The 19,768-nt window shown below is 48.6% G+C and overlaps 1 protein-coding gene across 2 annotated transcripts in view; it reads right to left on the bottom strand.

Annotated features, from left to right (window-relative positions):
- The window catches only part of RPN2 (ribophorin II), a 74,852-nt gene that overhangs the window by 38,696 nt on the left and 16,388 nt on the right, over positions 1 to 19,768 (bottom strand). For both annotated transcript variants that reach the window (XM_063960344.1, XM_063960345.1), the window contains exons 7-12: positions 2,292 to 2,468; positions 1,984 to 2,102; positions 1,423 to 1,528; positions 700 to 791; positions 507 to 621; positions 57 to 251 (exon numbers count right to left, since the gene is read on the bottom strand). In XM_063960344.1, the coding sequence (XP_063816414.1) occupies positions 57 to 251; positions 507 to 621; positions 700 to 791; positions 1,423 to 1,528; positions 1,984 to 2,102; positions 2,292 to 2,468 (804 nt within the window). The remainder of the gene's footprint in view (positions 1 to 56; positions 252 to 506; positions 622 to 699; positions 792 to 1,422; positions 1,529 to 1,983; positions 2,103 to 2,291; positions 2,469 to 19,768) is intronic.

Genomic DNA, 19,768 nt, shown 5'->3' with positions numbered 1-19,768 from the left:
CTTCTCTAAAATGGACCTGAATTTACCATACAATCACTTTAATAAAAGCAGCATACCATATTCCATAGGATGGGGTTTTCCAGGGTAGCATCTCCAATAATCAGGTAGAGTGTGTAAGTACCAGATGCAGAGTCAAACTCAGACTTTCTTTCAGATGGGTCTAGCTCAAATCTGTAAGTACTCTTAGTGTCTGGCTCAGCCACAAACACAACCTCCTGGCCCGTCTTTTGGTTGTGCAATCGAACAAATGTCTGAGGATTGGAGGAAAAAAAAACAACAAAACCCTTTATTATCTCCTGCTTTCAAGTCCATAGAATTCAGATAACTTAATCATGGTGCCTGCATACGTTTGAATGGAGACCATGATTCAAATGCACCTGTGTAATCACGAGATTTGCAGCATAACTTAAGCATTGCACATAGGAATATCTTGCAGTAGTAAAAAGGTCAGGGAAACGTTTGTGTAGCAGTAGTGTCGGCAAGTATGAGGGATGAACAGGCCATACCTGATGTGGTGTCAGGTTGGCCCCCGTGTTCACATCTGTGAGCTGGAAGGACAGGGCAAAGTTCTGGTGACTGTCTGTAGCAAAAGGTCCTTTGGCTTTGGAAGGAAACGCCACCCTGCACGGAAGTGTCATCTTATTAGTCATTTTTCGTTTTTCCTTTTGGTTATGAACACTTATTTGTTGCTATATGTACCTGGTGGTTTTTGGAGAGATACTCTGGTCTTTGTCTACTATGGAGAGGTCAACGCTGTTGATTCCCACTTCAGTGGACACCTTCACCTTGATCTGTGAATTAGACAATGGCGGGAAAAAACAACAACTAATTACTGAACACATTTTCCACAAATATATTTTTGAATTAAAAAAAAAAAAAAAAAAAAAAAATCTATCGGGACAAGTATTTTAACTATAGGCTTTAGGAGATAACATTCCCCTAACTGATGAAATTTCATGAGATAACCTGATACACAGAGGCACATATCTTCCTTATAGCCTGGGACAGAACACTGGAAGCTAAACTTTCCTAACTGCTCATTACACTGCCTGTGTAGCACAAAGAACCAAGCACAACTACTGGAGCAAAGCAAGGCAGAAGCTCTCAATCTACATACTGGATGTGTTTCAGATAGAAGAATGAGGACACAATGTCCTGCAGCATTACATAATTTCATTCAAGAGTCTCTTGCTCATCTCAAAAGGGTTCAGAAACAGGGAAAGCGGGGATGCAGTGCCATTATTCTCCGCTCGCGCCTTTCATATGCAGACATTCTAAGAGGGTAATTAGGATAATTAGACCTGCACATTTCAAATGAAAGGGCCTTGGATTGCTCTACATCACATTATGCTGTTCGCTCACTAGATAACTTGACACTATTAATTTCATTTTCTTGTGTTAGGATTTTATGGTCGCACTCACATCCAACTGGCTGGCCAGAAAGCGGCTATCACCCTCCACACTGACTGAGAAGTCATAGTAGCCGCTTGCTGGTTTGGCATCCATGAAATTCAGTTGAAAGGAATCCCTGAAGGAGAAAGTGGTGTTACAGCATCAGACATAAACCGATGAGATGTAGTGTGAACAAGAACAAATTTTAGTTTAGTGCAGGACAGCAAAAGCAGGTACAGGGATCCCTACACTGTTCTTACTCACTACATCAATTAACATACTAGATACTTGATGTGGCTTTTCCCCACAATAATCACCCATTACCAATGGTTTAGTTTAGATTATCATTTATTTTTATGGTACCCCAAAGGAATGCAAAGAACAGGCAGGCAGAGCCCTTGCCATGAGAACTTAAGAGGGAACAGGCAGATCCCCAGATGACATCATCTCTGGATACTGAAACTGCCTCTAATATGCACTATACATGGGAAGGCGCAACAAAGAATAAACTACAATCTATAACATAGTTCACCTCTTACGTACATGGTTTAGTACTCAAAGACGCTGACTTGTTAATTGTTGGTCTCTTACCCAGATGCTGTGAATGCTGCCTGCTGTAAAACTGTGGCTTTTGTGCTGCTGTACTTGGCTTGATTGACTTTCACTTTGGCGTCTGTCAGCGGTTGGGAGAGGACATTGGTAACAAGCAGCTACACAAACAAAGAAAAGGTTTAGGATAGTGCCTCAGCAAGTAAAACAGCAATGATACATATTATAGCACAAAAGACCTGTTACACACAAACACCTCCAATAACTATACCATAAGCATGAAACTAGCAGATGTGTTCCTTATTATATGGGAAAATAATATACAGATCTGAAGATCTGATCAAACTCACCCTAAGGAAGGGCTGTTTGTGAGAAACAGCAGCGGGTCCATCAGGAATCACAATGAGCGGAAGGTGAAAGTGATTGTGGGATAGAGCAGATGCTGCCAGTGCCACACTAAAGGCTTCTGAGAGGGACTCAAAGTTTTTCCTGCTAAAGATGGCATTCACCAGCTGCACAATCTGGTCCTGTGAAATGAGAAGTGGAAGGACTGTTCAAGCCAATAATATAGGGAGACCATAATACAGCATTTGTTTAGGTACAAGGGATTCTCTGCTTGATAGTCAATTAACTTTTTCCTTCAACTGATCTTTGACCACTATAACACTATCTATAAACTGCCATTTACAAATGAAAACAGGATTTTAATTACCTACCGGTAAATCCTTTTCTCGTAGTCCGTAAGGGATACTGGGAATCCATTTAGTACCATGGGGTACAGACAAGTCCACTAAGAGCCTTGGGCACTTTAAGAATTTGATAGTGTGTGCTGGCTCCTCCCTCTATGCCCCTCCTACCAGACTCGGTCTAGGAAACTGTGCCCGAGGAGACGGACATACTTTTGAAATTCCTGACATGTTCTGAGTTCAGCTCTGTCCTCATGGAAAATTAAAGTAGGGACTCTTGTGAGACAACACCCCTAAGCTCCAACGGGATCAGTACGTAATCCCGCTGGACGGGATCCCGGCGGTCGAAATACAGATGCCGGAATCCCGACCACACAATCCCGACAGGGGTGGCAAGCGGAACGCAGCCCCTTGCGGGCTCGCTTCGCTCGCAACGCTGCGGGCACGGTGCCTCGCTACGCTCGGCACACTATTGTATTCTCCCTCTATGGGTGTCGTGGACACCCACGGAGGGAGAATATGTCGGGATTCCGGCGGTCGGGATTCCGGCGTCTGTATTTCGACCGCCGGGATCCCATCCAGCGGGATGTTGACCGCATCCCGCTCCGATCTTGCTGAAGAGCCAAGGACAACAGTGTGATGGTCTTCCACGTAAGGTACTTTTTGTCAACCTCCTGTAACGGTTCTAACCAGTCTGATTGGAGGAACTGGAGCACCAAATTGAGATCCCAAGGTGCCGTTGGAGGCATAAAGGGAGGCTGGATGTGTAGAACACCTTTCAAGAACATCTGGACATCAGGGAGAGAAGCCAATTGTTTCTGAAAGTAAATAGACAAGGCTGAAATCTGGACTTTTTTGGAGCCTAGACGTAGGTCCACATCCACTCGCGACAGCAGAAAAAGCAGGCGACATCCCAGATGAAATTCCACCGCAGAATATTGTCTGCTCTCACACCAACTTACTTCCTCCATATACGGTGGTAATGTGTAGACGTTACCCCCTTCCTTGCTTGAATCATGGCGGGGATGACCTGGTCAGGAATCCCTCTCCTGGCTAAAATCAGCCGTTCAACCTCCATGCCGTTAAACGTAGCCGCAGTAAGTCTTGATAGACGAACGGGCCCTGTTGCAGAAGATCCTCGCCAAGAGGTAACAGATCTTCAATATAATTTTTTCTTATTTTAAATTTTGAACAAAAAAAAAAAATAAGAATTTACTCACCGGTAATTCTATTTCTCGTAGTCCGTAGTGGATGCTGGGTACTCCGTAAGGACCATGGGGAATAGACGGGCTCCGCAGGAGACTGGGCACTCTAAAAGAAAGATTAGGTACTATCTGGTGTGCACTGGCTCCTCCCTCTATGCCCCTCCTCCAGACCTCAGTTAGGGAAACTGTGCCCGGAAGAGCTGACACTACAAGGAAAGGATTTGGAATCCAGGGTAAGACTCATACCAGCCACACCAATCACACCGTACAACTCGTGATAACTATACCCAGTTAACAGTATGAATAACAACTGAGCCTCACTGAACAGATGGCTCATAACAATAACCCTTTAGTTAAGCAATAACTATATACAAGTATTGCAGAAAATCCACACTTGGGACGGGCTCCCAGCATCCACTACGGACTACGAGAAATAGAATTACCGGTGAGTAAATTCTTATTTTCTCTGACGTCCTAGTGGATGCTGGGTACTCCGTAAGGACCATGGGGATTATACCAAAGCTCCCAAACGGGCGGGAGAGTGCGGATGACTCTGCAGCACCGCATGAGCAAACTCAATGTCCTCCTCAGCCAGGGTATCAAACTTGTAGAATTTTGCCAACGTGTTTGACCCCGACCAGGTAGCAGCTCGGCAAAGTTGTAATGCCGAGACCCCTTGGGCAGCCGCCCAAGAAGAGCCCCCTTCCTCGTGGAATGGGCTTTTACTAATTTAGGATGCGGCAGTCCAGCCGCAGAATGTGCAAGTTGAATCGTGCTACAGATCCAGCGAGCAATAGTCTGCTTAGAAGCAGGAGCACCCAGCTTGTTGGGTGCATGCAGGATAAACAGCGAGTCAGTATTTCTGACTCTAGCCGTCCTGGAAACATAGATTTTCAGGGCCCGGACTACATCCAGCAACTTGGAGGCCTCCAAGCATGGAGTAGCCGCAGGCACCACAATAGGTTGGTTCAAATGAACGCTGATACCACCTTAGGGAGAAATTGGGGACGAATCCTCAATTCTGCCCTGTCCCTATGGAAGATCAGATAAGGGCTTTCACATGACAAAGCCGCCAATTCTGACACACGCCTAGCCGAAGCCAAGGCCAAATATATATGACCACTTTCCACGTGAGATACTTCAACTCCATGTTCTGAAGTGGATCAAACAATGTGATTTTAGGAAATCCAACACTACGTTGAGATCCCAAGGTGCCACTGGAGACACAAAAGGGGGCTGAATATGCAGCACTCCCTTAACAACGTCTGAACTTCAGGCAGCGTCTTTCCTAGCCTTTAACAGCGTAGGAATCACTTCATCTGGAACGCCCTTTTCCGTTAGGATCCGGCGTTCAACCGCCAAGCCTTCAAACGCAGCCGCGGTAAGTCTTGGAACAGACAGGGCCCCTGCAGTAACAGGTCCTGTCTGAGAGACAGAGGCCATGGGTCCTCAGAGATCATTTCTTGTAGTTCTGGCTACGAATATAGTTCTTACTCCTCTTTTACTTACTGTCCTCAGTACCTTGGGTATGAGAGGAAGAGGAGGGAACACATAAACCGACTGGTACACCCACGGTGTCACTAGTGCGTCCACAGCTATCGCCTGAGGGTCTCTTGACCTGGCGCAATACTTTTTTAGCTTTTTGTTGAGGCGGGACGCCATCATGTCCACCTGTGGCCGTTCCCAACGGTTCACAATCTGCGTGAAGACTCTCCCGGGTGGAGGTCGTGCCTGCTGAGGAAGTCTGCTTCCTAGTTTTCCACACCCGGAATGAACACTGCTGACAGTGTTAGCACGTGATACTCCGCCCATCGGAGAATCCTTGTGGCTTCTGCCAACGCCATCCTGCTTCTTGTGCCGATTTGTCGGTTTACATGGGCGACAGCCGTGATGTTGTCTGACTGAATCAGCACCGGCTGGTTTTGAAGCAGGGGTTCTGCTTGCCTTAGGGCATTGTAAATGGCCCTTAGGTCCAGAATATTTATGTGTAGGGAAGTCTCCTGACTCGACCATTGTCCTTGGAAATTTCTTCCCTGAGTGACTGCTCCCCAACCTCGGAGGCTTGCATCCGTGGTCACCAGGACCCAGTCCTGAATGCCGAATCTGCGGCCCTCGAGAAGATGAGCACTCTGCAGCCACCACAGCAGAGACACCCTGGCCCTCGGGGACAGGGTGAACAGCCGATGCATCTGAAGATGCGATCCTCACTTGTCTAACAGGTCCCACTGAAAGTTCCTTGCATGGAACCTGCCGAAGGGAATTGCTTCGTAAGAAGCTACCATCTTTTCCAGGACTCGCGTGCAATGATGCACCGACACCTGTTTTGGTTTCAGGAGGTCTCTGACCAGAGATGACAACTCCTTGGCCTTCTCCTCCGGGAGAAACACCTTCTTCTGTTCTGTGTCCAGAAACATGCCCAATATCAGCAGACGCGTCGTAGGAACCAGCTGCGACTTTGGGATATTCAGAATCCAGCCGTGCTGTTGTAGCACTTCCTGAGATAGTGCTACTCCGATCAACGACTGCTCCTTGGACCTCGCCTTTATAAGGAGATCGTCCAAGTACGGGATAATTATAACTCCCTTCTTTCGAAGGAGTATCATCATTTTGGCCATTACCTTGGAACACACCCTCGGTGCCGTGGACAGACCAAACGGCAACGTCTGGAATTGGTAATGGCAGTTCTGTACCACAACCTTGAGGTACTCCTGGTGAGGTGGGTAAATGGGGACATGTAGGTAAGCATCCATGATGTCCAGTGATACCATGTAATCCCCCTCTTCCAGGCTTGCAATAATCGTCCTGAGCGATTCCATTTTGAACTTGAACTTCCTTATATAAGTGTTCAAGGATTTCAAATTTAGAATGGGTCTCACCGAACCGTCTGGTTTCGATACCACAAACATTGTGGAATAGTAACCCCGTCCCTGTTGAAGGAGGGGAACTTTTATTATCACCTGCTGGAGGTACAGCTTGTGAATTGCCGCCAGTACTACCTCCCTGTCCTGGGGAGTAGCTGGCAAGGCTGATTTGAGGTAACGGCGAGGGGGAGACGCCTCGAATTCCAGCTTGTATCCCTGAGATACCACTTGTAGAACCCAGAGATCCACCTGTGTGCGAACCCACTGGTCGCTGAAGTTCCGGAGACGCGCCCCAACCGCACCTGGCTCCGTCTGTGGAGCCCCAGCGTCATGCGGTGGACTTAGTAGAAGCAGGGGAGGATTTTTGTTCCTGGGAACTGGCTGTCTGGTGCAGCTTTTTCCCTCTCCCCCTGCCTCTGGGCAGAAAGGAAGCACCTTTGATCCGCTTGCCTTTCTGAGGCCGAAAGGACTGTACCTGATAGTACGGTGCTCTCTTAGGTTGTGAGGGAGCCTGAGGTAAAAATGTCGATTTCCCAGCTGTTGCTGTGGATACGAGGTCCGAGAGACCATCCCCAAACAATTCCTCACCCTTATAAGGCAAAACCTCCATGTGCCTTTTAGAATCAGCATCACCTGTCCACTGACGGGTCCATAATTCCCTCCTGGCAGAAATGGACATTGCATTAATTCTAGATGCCAGCCGGCAAATATCCCTCTGTGCATCCCTCATATATAAGACGACGTCTTTAATATGCTCTATGGTTAGCAAAATAGTATCCGTGTCGAGGGTATCAATATTATCTGACAGGGTATCAGACCACGCTGCAGCAGCACTACACATCCATGCTGAAGCAATTGCAGGTCTCAGTATAGGTCCTGAGTGTGTATATACAGACTTCAGGATAGCCTCCTGCTTTCTATCAGCAGGCTCCTTCAAGGCGGCCGTATCCTGAGACGGCAGTGCCACCTTTTTTGACAAGCGTGTGAGCGCCTTATCCACCCTAGGAGATATCTCCCAACGTGACCTATCCTCTGGCGGGAAAGGGTACGCCATCAGTAACTTTTTAGAAATGACCAGTTTCTTATCGGGGGAACCCCACGCTTCTTCACACACTTCATTCAACTCATCTGATGGGGGAAAAAACACTGGCTGCTTTTTCTCACCAAACATAATACCCTTTTTAGTGGTACCTGGGTTAATGTCAGAAATGTGTAACACATTTTTCATTGCCGTAATCATGCAACGGATGCCCCTTGTGGATTGTGTATATGTCTCATCCTCGTCGACACTGGAGTCAGACTCCGTGTCGACATCTGTGTCTGCCATCTGAGGTAGCGGGCGTTTGTGAGCCCCTGATGGTCTTTGAGACGCCTGGGCAGACACGGGCTGAGAAGCCGGCTGTCCCACGGCTGTTACGTCATCCAGCCTTTTATGTAAGGAGTTGACACTGTTGGTTAATACCTTCCACATATCCACCCACTCTGGTGTCGGCCCCGCAGGAGGTGACATCACACTTATCGGCACCTGCTCCGCCTCCACATAAGCCTCCTCATCAAACATGTCGACACAGCCGTACCGACACACCGCACACACACAGGGAATGCTCTGACTGAGGACAGGACCCCACAAAGTCCTTTGGGGAGACAGAGAGAGAGTATGCCAGCACACACCACAGCGCTATTTAATCAGGGATTTTCACTAACACAAAGTGATTTTTCCCTATAGCTGCTTTACATATACAGTTTGCGCCTAAATTTAGTGCCCCCCCCTCTCTTTGTTACCCTTTGAGCCTGGAAACTGTAGGGGAGAGCCTGGGGAGCGGTCTTCCAGCGGAGCTGTGAAGAGGAAATGGCGCCAGTGTGCTGAGGGAGATAGCCCCGCCCCTTTCTCGGCAGACTTCTCCCGCTCTTATATTTATATTATGGCGGGGGATTTTTGCACATATATAGTTTTTTAGACTATATTATGTGCTGTTTGCCAATGTAAGGTACTCTAATTGCAGCCCAGGCCCCCCCCCCCCCCCCCCCCCCCCCCCCCCCCCCCCAAGGCCCTGCACCCATCAGTGACCGGAGTATGTGGTGTGCATAGGGAGCAATGGCGCACAGCTGCAGTGCTGTGCGCTACCTTAATGAAGACCGGAGTCTTCAGCCGCCGATTTTCAGGATGTTTTTCTTGCTTCTGGCTCTGCAAGGGGGACGACGGCGCGGCTCCGGGACCAGACGACCGAGGCTGGGCCTGTGTTCGATCTCTCTGGAGCTAATGGTGTCCAGTAGCCTAAGAAGCCCAAGCTAGCTGCAAGCAGGTAGGTTCGCTTCTCTCCCCTTAGTCCCTCGTAGCAGTGAGTCTGTTGCCAGCAGATCTCACTGAAAATAAAAAACCTAACAAATACTTTCTTTACTAGAAGCTCAGGAGAGCCCCTAGTGCAACCAGCTCGGGCCGGGCACAGATTCTAACTGAGGTCTGGAGGAGGGGCATAGAGGGAGGAGCCAGTGCACACCAGATAGTACCTAATCTTTCTTTTAGAGTGCCCAGTCTCCTGCGGAGCCCGTCTATTCCCCATGGTCCTTACAAAGTACCCAGCATCCACTAGGACGTCAGAGAAAAAAAAAAATATATATATATATGGGGATACAGAAGAGAAAAGGGAAGAGAAAGTGGTAAGGGGGGTACACATGTTTGCATAGGAAAGGACATGTACATAGAATATAAAAGTCCAACAAAATAGTGGAAATCTTGTAGGTCTGAACTTACTCAACAATAACCTTAGGTTTATGTATCAGTGAGTTAATAGAGTCTAGAGGTCTACTATGACAATAGTTGCTCCACGAAAGCCAGCGTAGTAGTGGGCAAGAGGGAGAGGATAAATATGCATCCCCCGCAGTTTCAAACTCGTAGTGAGACTGAATAGCCGTTTCTATTGCAGCTATAGTCAAGACCACGGGGGAGCGCCAATGACGGGCAATTAGTAGTTTTGTGGAAATGAGTATATGGCCCAAAACGTATGATCACCTGGTGATAAGTCGCCACAATAAGGGTGGAGGATAGCCAAGCGTGGGTGTGGTGGAGGTAACGGATCTTCGATCAGCATCTCGAGAAGATCCACGTTGACCTGGAACAATACCGCTTGAGCTTCTTGTTGAGTCAAGAGGCCATCATGTCGATCTGTGGATATCCCCACCAATGTGTCAACCACCGGAACACCTTCAGGTGGAGGGCCCCACTCCCCCGGATGCAGGTCGTGTCTGCTGAGGAAGTTTGCTTTCCAGTTGTCTACTCCCGGAATGAAGACAGCCGACAACGCCACGGCGTGTTTTTCTGCCCAGAGGAGAATTCTTGACACCTCTGACATAGCTGCTCTACTTTTCGTTCCGCCCTGTCGATTTATTATTATTACCAGTTATTTATATAGCGCATACATATTCCACACCGCTTTACAGAGAATATTTTGCTCATTCACATCAGTTTCTGCCCCAGTGGATCTTTCAACAATCTATATTCCCTATCACATGTACACACAGACACATTCACACTAGGGTTCATTTTGTTGGGAGCCAATTAACCTACCAGTATATTTTTGGATTGTGGGAGGAAACAGAGTACCCGGAGGAAACCCACGCACGTATGGGGAGAATATACAAACTCTGCACACTTAGGGTCAAGGTGGGAATTGAACCCATGACCTCAGTGCTGTGAGGCAGTAATGCTAACCATTACACCATCCATACGTTACATTGTCCGACTGGACTTGATTGCCTGATTCTGAAGTAGAGATGAGGCCTGCAGAAGGGCGTTGTAGATTGCCCTGAGTTTCAAGATGTTTATTGGAAGGACGACTTCCCGACTTGACCATCTGAAGTACCTCATAAGAAGCCACCATTTTCCCCAGAAGGCGAATGCACAGATGCGCCAAGATCCGGGTTGGCTTCAGTACAGCCCGAATCATCGACTGGATTACCATAGCCCCCTCCAAGGGGAGGAACACCTTCTGCGACTCTGTGTCCAGTATCATTCCCAGAAAAGGAAGACACTGCGTCAGTTCCAGGTGAGATTTTGTTAAGTTCAGAATCCACTCGTGATCCAGTAGTTTGGTTGAGAGGCCAATGCTGTCCAACAACAGCTCCCTGGACGGTGCCTTTATCAAAAGGTCGTCTAGGTACGGAATTATGTTCACTCCCTGTTTGCGGAGTAGAAACATCATCTCTGCCATCACTTTGGTGAACACTCTCGGTGCCGTGGAGAGACCAAATGGCAGGGCCTGGAACTGGTATTGACAGTTCTGCAGTGCAAACCATAGATAAGCCTGATGAGGCGGCCAGATCGGAATGTGAAGGTACGCATCCTTGATATCCAGAGACACTAGGAATTCCCCCTCCTCCAGAGACTCCATCTTGAATTTGAACACTTAAGTACGGGTTCAACGACTTGAAGTTCAGAATCGGTCTTACTGAAACGTCCGGTTTCGGAACTACAAACAAGTTGGAATAGTACCCCTTGTTTTGCAGATGAGGTGGAACTGGGACAATGACCTGGGTCTGTACCAGTTTTTGAATGGCGTCCTGTAAAGTTATACTTGCCTCTTGTGAAACTGGTAAGCCTGATTTGAAGAATCTGTGAGGTGGAAGCTCCTGAAACTCCAGTTTGTAGCCCTGGGAAATAAGATCTATGACCCAGGTATCCCGACACGAACCTGTCCAGATATGTCTGAAAATGTTTAGTCGGGCTCCCACCCGCCAGTCTTCCAGGCATCGCGGTCCATCATGCTGAAGGCTTTGAGGAAGCAGAGCTTGAGCTCTGTTCCTGAGAACCGGCAGTTGCTGGCTTGCGTGGTTTACCTCTAGCGCCTCTGGAGGCTGTAGAAGAACCTCTGGTTTTGCCCTTAAACTTGGCAGTCCGAAAGGACTGTAGATTAGGTCCTGAGAAGGCCTTCCTGGTTGGGGGAGCTGTAGAAGGAAGATATGTGGATTTACCAGCAGTAGCTTTGGAGATCCATTTGTCTAGTTCATCTCCAAATAAGGCCTCTCCTGTGAAGGGTAGGCCTTCCACGCCTTTCCTGGAGTCCGCGTCAGCAGTCCACTGGCGTAGCCATAAGCCTCTGCGTGCCGACACTGTCATAGCAATGGTGCGTGCATTAAGCAAGCCTATTTCTTTTATGTCTTCCACCATAAAATTTGCAAAGTCCTGTATATGTTGCAGGAGTAAAATAATCTCCTCCTGAGGCAAGGTATCTAACCCCTCAATTAGGTTACCCGACCATTTGGCGATGGCTTTAGTAATCCACCCACATGCTATAGTGGGTCTCTGGGACACCCCAGCAGCTGTATACAAAGATTTGAGTGTAGTCTCAATTCTACGATCAGCAGTGTCTTTTAGGGAGGCTGCACCTGGGACAGGCAATACAATTTTCTGTGACAGCCTGGATACCGATGCATCCACTATTAGTGTATTTTCCAATTTTTTCCTCTCCTCAGGAGGAAAAGATTATATCAACCTTTTAGGGATCTGGAATTTCCTATCAGGATTAACCCACGTTTCTTCAGAGTATTCAGTTCCTTTGACACAGGAAAAGTGGCTGAGGATTTCTTTTTTATATTAAAATAAGATTCCTCAGTCTTCTCCGTCACATTTCAGGGATATGCAGAACTTCTCTGATAGCTTCTATGAGAGCCTCTATGCCCTGTGACAGTGTAGCCTCCCCCACCTCTGAGTCCACCTCCCCCTCCTCCATGTCTGACCCTTCATCATCAGAGTCAGATTGCAGGATATGGGTCAAAGGACGTTTTTGCGGACAAATGGCAGGGGACTGAGACGTTGGTTTGGGTACTGAGTCTCTTTTCATAAACTCAGCCATAGATTATCTTAAGTATTGCGTCTCTTTCTCATTGCGGGATAATTTAGTAGAAATATTGGAAATCATTCCCCTAATGGAGTTCAGCCAAGCTGGCTCTGCCCCGCTAGCCTTGGAAGGTACACTGCACTGATTACACTGTAGTGAACCCCCTGGAGAAGAGGAACACTGTGCCTTACATGAAACACACTCTTTGGGGTATATTCAATAACTGTCAGAAGCTGCCGCCTTGTCGGAAAGACGGCAGCTTCCGACAGTTTAAGGTCGGAAGGGGTTCCGACCTATTCATTACGAGCCCATTCATTCCGACAAGTCGGGAAACCTGACTTGTCGGAATGCACGCTGATCGGTGGCCTCACACCCCCCCCCCCCCCCCCCCCCGGCGGGCTGTCACCACCTCCTCCCCGGCGCCGCAGTCAGCTCTTTCCCCAGGCGCCGCTGACAGCAGCAGCAGGCCACGACAACAGGAGCGGCCAAATCGGACACTCGGATTTGGACGCTTTTGAATAGGGTTTGCCAGGTGCATGTCGGAATGGACCCGACTCTTATTGAATATACCCCTTTGTCTGACATACTGTGACAGTGACAGCACACACACAGGAACAGGTTAAATGCACAATTAACCCACAAAGAGCCCTTCCAGGGAGACACAGATAGTATGGAGCCAGCACACAGCACCCTTATTGCTAATGCCAAACTTAGCCGGGTCGCAGACTAAGTTCCCAGATTGGGGACTTAGTACACTAGTAAGCGCTCACCCCCCTGCTATGACCCCCTGGTCCCACTGAGGTAATCTGGTGATTCTCCGGAGGAGCTGCGCGTCCCTGTCAGTCAGCATCTGTGTCCAATGCAGTGGGAAAAAATAAGAATTTACTTACCGATAATTCTATTTCTCGGAGTCCGTAGTGGATGCTGGGGTTCCTGAAAGGACCATGGGGAATAGCGGCTCCGCAGGAGACAGGGCACAAAAAGTAAAGCTTTCCGATCAGGTGGTGTGCACTGGCTCCTCCCCCTATGACCCTCCTCCAAGCCTCAGTTAGGTACTGTGCCCGGACGAGCGTACACAATAAGGGAGGAATTTTGAATCCCGGGTAAGACTCATACCAGCCACACCAATCACACCGTACAACTTGTGATCAAACCCAGTTAACAGTATGATAACAGAGGAGCCTCTGAAAGATGGCTTCCTAAACAATAACCCGAATTAGTTAACAATAACTATGTACAATTATTGCAGATAATCCGCACTTGGGATGGGCGCCCAGCATCCACTACGGACTCCGAGAAATAGAATTATCGGTAAGTAAATTCTTATTTTCTCTATCGTCCTAGTGGATGCTGGGGTTCCTGAAAGGACCATGGGGATTATACCAAAGCTCCCAAACGGGCGGGAGAGTGCGGATGACTCTGCAGCACCGAATGAGAGAACTCCAGGTCCTCCTTAGCCAGAGTATCAAATTTGTAAAATTTTACAAACGTGTTCTCCCCTGACCACGTAGCTGCTCGGCAAAGTTGTAATGCCGAGACCCCTCGGGCAGCCGCCCAAGATGAGCCCACCTTCCTTGTGGAGTGGGCCTTTACAGATTTAGGCTGTGGCAGGCCTGCCACAGAATGTGCAAGTTGGATTGTGCTACAGATCCAACGAGCAATCGTCTGCTTAGACGCAGGAGCACCCATCTTGTTGGGTGCATACAATATAAACAACGAGTCAGATTTTCTGACTCCAGCTGTCCTTGCAATATATATTTTTAATGCTCTGACAACGTCCAGTAACTTGGAGTCCTCCAAGTCACTTGTAGCCGCAGGCACTACAATAGGCTGGTTCAGATGAAATGCTGACACCACCTTAGGGAGAAAATGCGGACGAGTCCGCAGTTCTGCCCTGTCCGAATGGAAAATCAGATATGGGCTTTTGTAAGATAAAGCTGCCAGTTCTGACACTCTCCTGGCCGAAGCCAGGGCTAGTAACATGGTCACTTTCCATGTGAGATATTTTAAATCCACCTTTTTTAGTGGTTCAAACCAATGAGATTTTAGAAATTCCAAAACCACATTGAGATCCCACGGTGCCACTGGAGGCACCACAGGAGGCTGTATATGCAGCACTCCCTTAACAAAAGTCTGGACTTCAGGAACTGAAGCCAATTCTTTTTGAAAGAAAATCGACAGGGCCGAAATTTGAACCTTAATAGATCCCAATTTGAGACCCATAGACAATCCTGATTGCAGGAAATGTAGGAATCGACCCAGTTGAAATTCCTCCGTTGGAGCACTCCGATCCTCGCACCACGCAACATATCTTCGCCAAATGCGGTGATAGTGTTGCACGGTTACTTCCTTCCTTGCTTTAATCAAAGTAGGAATGACTTCTTCCGGCATGCCTTTTTCCTTTAGGATCCGGCGTTCAACCGCCATGCCGTCAAACGCAGCCGCGGTAAGTCTTGAAACAGACAGGGACCCTGCTGAAGCAAGTCCCTCCTTAGAGGTAGAGGCCACGGATCTTCCGTGATCATCTCTTGAAGTTCCGGGTACCAAGTCCTTCTTGGCCAATCCGGAACCACTAGTATCGTTCTTACGCCTCTTTGCCGTATAATTCTCAATACTTTTGGTATGAGAGGCAGAGGAGGAAACACATACACCGACTGGTACACCCAAGGCGTTACCAGCGCGTCCACAGCTATTGCCTGCGGATCTCTTGACCTGGCGCAATACCTGTCCAGTTTTTTGTTGAGGCGAGATGCCATCATGTCCACCATTGGTCTTTCCCAACGGGTTACCAGCATGTGGAAGACTTCCGGATGAAGTCCCCACTCTCCCGGGTGAAGGTCGTGTCTGCTGAGGAAGTCTGCTTCCCAGTTGTCCACTCCCGGGATGAACACTGCTGACAGTGCTATCACATGATTCTCTGCCCAGCGAAGAATCCTTGCAGCTTCTGCCATTGCACTCCTGCTTCTTGTGCCGCCCTGTCTGTTTACATGGGCGACTGCCGTGATGTTGTCCGACTGGATCAACACCGGTTTTCCTTGAAGCAGAGGTTCTGCCTGGCTTAGAGCATTGTAGATTGCTCTTAGTTCCAGAATGTTTATGTGAAGAGACGTTTCCAGGCTCGTCCACACTCCCTGGAAGTTTCTTCCTTGTGTGACTGCTCCCCAGCCTCTCAGGCTGGCGTCCGTGGTCACCAGGATCCAATCCTGTATGCCGAATCTGCGGCCCTCCAATAGATGAGCACTCTGCAACCACCACAGAAGAGATACCCTTGTCCTTGGAGACAGGGTTATCCGCTGGTGCATCTGAAGATGCGACCCTGACCATTTGTCCAACAGATCCCTCTGGAAAATTCGTGCATGGAATCTGCCGAATGGAATTGCTTCGTAAGAAGCCACCATTTTTCCCATGACCCTTGTGCATTGATGTACAGACACCTTTCCTGGTTTTAGGAGGTTCCTGACAAGCTCGGATAACTCCTTGGCTTTTTCCTCCGGGAGAAAAACCTTTTTCTGAACCGTGTCCAGAATCATCCCTAGGAACAGCAGACGAGTTGTCGGCATTAACTGGGATTTTGGAATATTCAGAATCCAGCCGTGCTGTTTTAGCACTTCTTGAGACAGTGCTAATCCCCTCTCTAGCTGTTCTCTGGACCTTGCCCTTATTAGGAGATCGTCCAAGTATGGGATAATTAATACGCCTTTTCTTCGAAGAAGAATCATCATCTCGGCCATTACCTTTGTAAAGACCCGAGGTGCCGTGGACAATCCGAACGGCAGCGTCTGAAACTGATAGTGACAGTTTTGTACAACGAACCTGAGGTACCCCTGGTGTGAGGGGTAAATTGGAACGTGGAGGTACGCATCCTTGATGTCCAAGGACACCATAAAGTCCCCTTCTTCCAGGTTCGCTATCACTGCTCTGAGTGACTCCATTTTGAACTTGAACTTCTTTATGTACAGGTTCAAGGACTTCAGATTTAGAATAGGTCTTACCGAGCCGTCCGGCTTCGGTACCACAAATAGAGTGGAATAATACCCCTTTCCCTGTTGTAGAAGAGGTACCTTGACTATCACCTGCTGAGAGTACAGCTTGTGAATGGCTTCCAAAACCGTCTCCCTTTCGGAGGGGGACGTTGGTAAAGCAGACTTCAGGAAACGGCGAGGCGGATCTGTCTCTAGTTCCAACCTGTACCCCTGAGATATTATCTGCAGGATCCAGGGATCTACCTGCGAGTGAGCCCACTGCGCGCTGAAATTCTTGAGACGACCGCCCACCGCCCCCGAGTCCGCTTGAGAAGCCCCAGCGTCATGCTGAGGCTTTTGTAGAAGCGGGGGAGGGCTTCTGTTCCTGGGAAGGAGCTGCCTGTTGGTGTCTCTTCCCCCTTCCTCTGCCTCGTGGCAGATATGAATATCCCTTTGCTCTCTTGATTTTAAAGGAACGAAAGGGCTGCGGTTGAAAAGTCGGTGTCTTTTTCTGTTGGGGAGTAGCTTGAGGTAAAAAGGTGGATTTCCCGGCTGTAGCCGTGGCCACCAAATCTGATAGACCGACTCCAAATAACTCCTCCCCTTTATACGGCAAAACTTCCATATGCCGTTTTGAGTCCGCATCGCCTGACCACTGTCGCGTCCATAAACTTCTTCTGGCCGAAATGGACATAGCACTTACCCGTGATGCCAGTGTGCAGATATCCCTCTGTGCATCACGCATATAAAGAAATGCATCCTTTATTTGCTCTAAAGACAGTAAAACATTGTCCCTATCCAGGGTATCAATATTTTCAATCAGGGACTCTGACCAAGCTACTCCAGCACTGCACATCCAGGCTGTCGCTATAGCTGGTCGTAGTATAACACCTGTATGTGTGTATATACTTTTTTGGATATTTTCCATCCTCCTATCTGCTGGATCTTTAAGTGCGGCCGTCTCAGGAGAGGGTAACGCCACTTGTTTAGATAAGCGTGTGAGCGCCTTGTCCACCCTAGGAGGTGTTTCCCAGCGCGCCCTAACCTCTGACGGGAAAGGGTATAAAGCTAATAACTTCTTTGAAATTAGCATCTTTTTATCGGGGGCAACCCACGCTTCATCACATACATCATTTAGTTCTTCTGATTCAGGAAAAACTATAGGTAGTTTTTTCACACCCCACATAATACCCTGTTTAGTGGTACCTGTAGTATCAGCTAAATGTAACGCCTCCTTCATTGCCAAAATCATATAACGTGTGGCCCTACTGGAAAATACGGTTGATTCGTCACCGTCGCCACTGGAATCAGTGCCTGTGTCTGGGTCTGTGTCGACCGACTGAGGCAAAGGGCGTTTTACAGCCCCTGACGGTGTTTGAGGCGCCTGGACAGGCACTAACTGATTGTCCGGCCGTCTCATGTCGTCAAACGACTGCTTTAGCGTGTTGACACTATCCCGTAATTCCATAAATAAAGGCATCCATTCTGGTGTCGACCCCCTAGGAGGTGACATCCCCATATTTGGCAATTGCTCCGCCTCCACACCAATATCGTCCTCATACATGTCGACACACACGTACCGACACACAGCAGACACACAGGGAATGCTCTTAACGAAGACAGGACCCCACTAGCCCTTTGGGGAGACAGAGGGAGAGTTTGCCAGCACACACCAAAAGCGCTATATATGACAGGGATAGCCTTATAATAAGTGCTCCCTGTATAGCTGCTTTTATAATATAATTTTTGCCACTATTTTGCCCCCCCTCTCTTGTTTTACCCTGTTTCTGTAGTGCAGTGCAGGGGAGAGACCTGGGAGCCGTCCTGACCAGCGGAGCTGTGTAAGGAAAATGGCGCTGTGTGCTGAGGAGATAGGCCCCGCCCCTTTTTCGGCGGGCTCGTCTCCCGCTCTTTAGTGTATTCTGGCAGGGGTTAAATATCTCCATATAGCCCCCGGAGGCTATATGTGAGGTATTTTTTAGCCAAATAGGTTTTCATTTGCCTCCCAGGGCGCTCCCCTCCCAGCGCCCTGCACCCTCAGTGACTGCCGTGTGAAGTGTGCTGAGAGGAAAATGGCGCACAGCTGCAGTGCTGTGCGCTACCTTTAGAAGACTGAGGAGTCTTCTGCCGCCGATTCTGGACCTCTTCATGTTTCAGCATCTGCAAGGGGGCCGGCGGCGAGGCTCCGGTGACCATCCAGGCTGTACCTGTGATCGTCCCTCTGGAGCTGATGTCCAGTAGCCAAGAAGCCAATCCATCCTGCACGCAGGTGAGTTCACTTCTTCTCCCCTAAGTCCCTCGTTGCAGTGATCCTGTTGCCAGCAGGAATCACTGTAAAATAAAAAACCTAAGCTAAACTTTCTCTAAGCAGCTCTTTAGGAGAGCCACCTAGATTGCACCCTTCTCGGCCGGGCACAAAAATCTAACTGAGGCTTGGAGGAGGGTCATAGGGGGAGGAGCCAGTGCACACCACCTGATCGGAAAGCTTTACTTTTTGTGCCCTGTCTCCTGCGGAGCCGCTATTCCCCATGGTCCTTTCAGGAACCCCAGCATCCACTAGGACGATAGAGAAATAGGATTTTAATACCTACTGGTAAATCCTTTTCTCCTAGTCCGAAGAGGATGCTGGGTACTCCAAAAGGACCATGGGGTATAGACGGGATCCGCAGGAGACATGGGCACACTATAAGACTTTGAATGGGTGTGAACTGGCTCCTCCCTCTATGCCCTTCCTCCAGACCTAAGTTATAGGAACTGTGCCCAGGGGAGACGGACATGTCGAGGAAAAGGATTTATGTTAAACTAAGGGTGAGATACATACCAGCTCACACCATAAACACACCGTACAACTGGATTAGCAGGAATACCAGATAACAGTATAAACGAAAAAACAGCAACAAGCTGAACATAACCGATACACAACCGTTGTGTAACCGAAAACAACAACCAACAATACAACTGCAAGTAACAGTACGCACTGGGATGGGCGCCCAGAATCCTCTACGGACTAGGAGAAAAGGATTTACCGCTAGGTATTAAAATCCTATTTTCTCTTACGTCCTAGAGGATGCTGGGGACTCCAAAAGGACCATGGGGTCTATACCAAAGCTCCAGACCGGGCGGGAGAGTGCGGACGACTCTGCAGCACCGATTGAGCAAACATGAGGTCCTCCTCAGCCAGGGTATCAAACTTGTAGAACTTAGCAAAAGTGTTTGAACCCGACCACGTAGTTGCTCGGCAAAGCTGAAATGCCGAGACCCCTCGGGCAGCCGCCCAAG

Source organism: Pseudophryne corroboree, chromosome 3, assembly GCF_028390025.1.
Source record: "Pseudophryne corroboree isolate aPseCor3 chromosome 3, aPseCor3.hap2, whole genome shotgun sequence".
Lineage (NCBI taxonomy): Eukaryota > Metazoa > Chordata > Amphibia > Anura > Myobatrachidae > Pseudophryne > Pseudophryne corroboree.
This window is presented reverse-complemented; position numbering and strand designations above follow the sequence as displayed.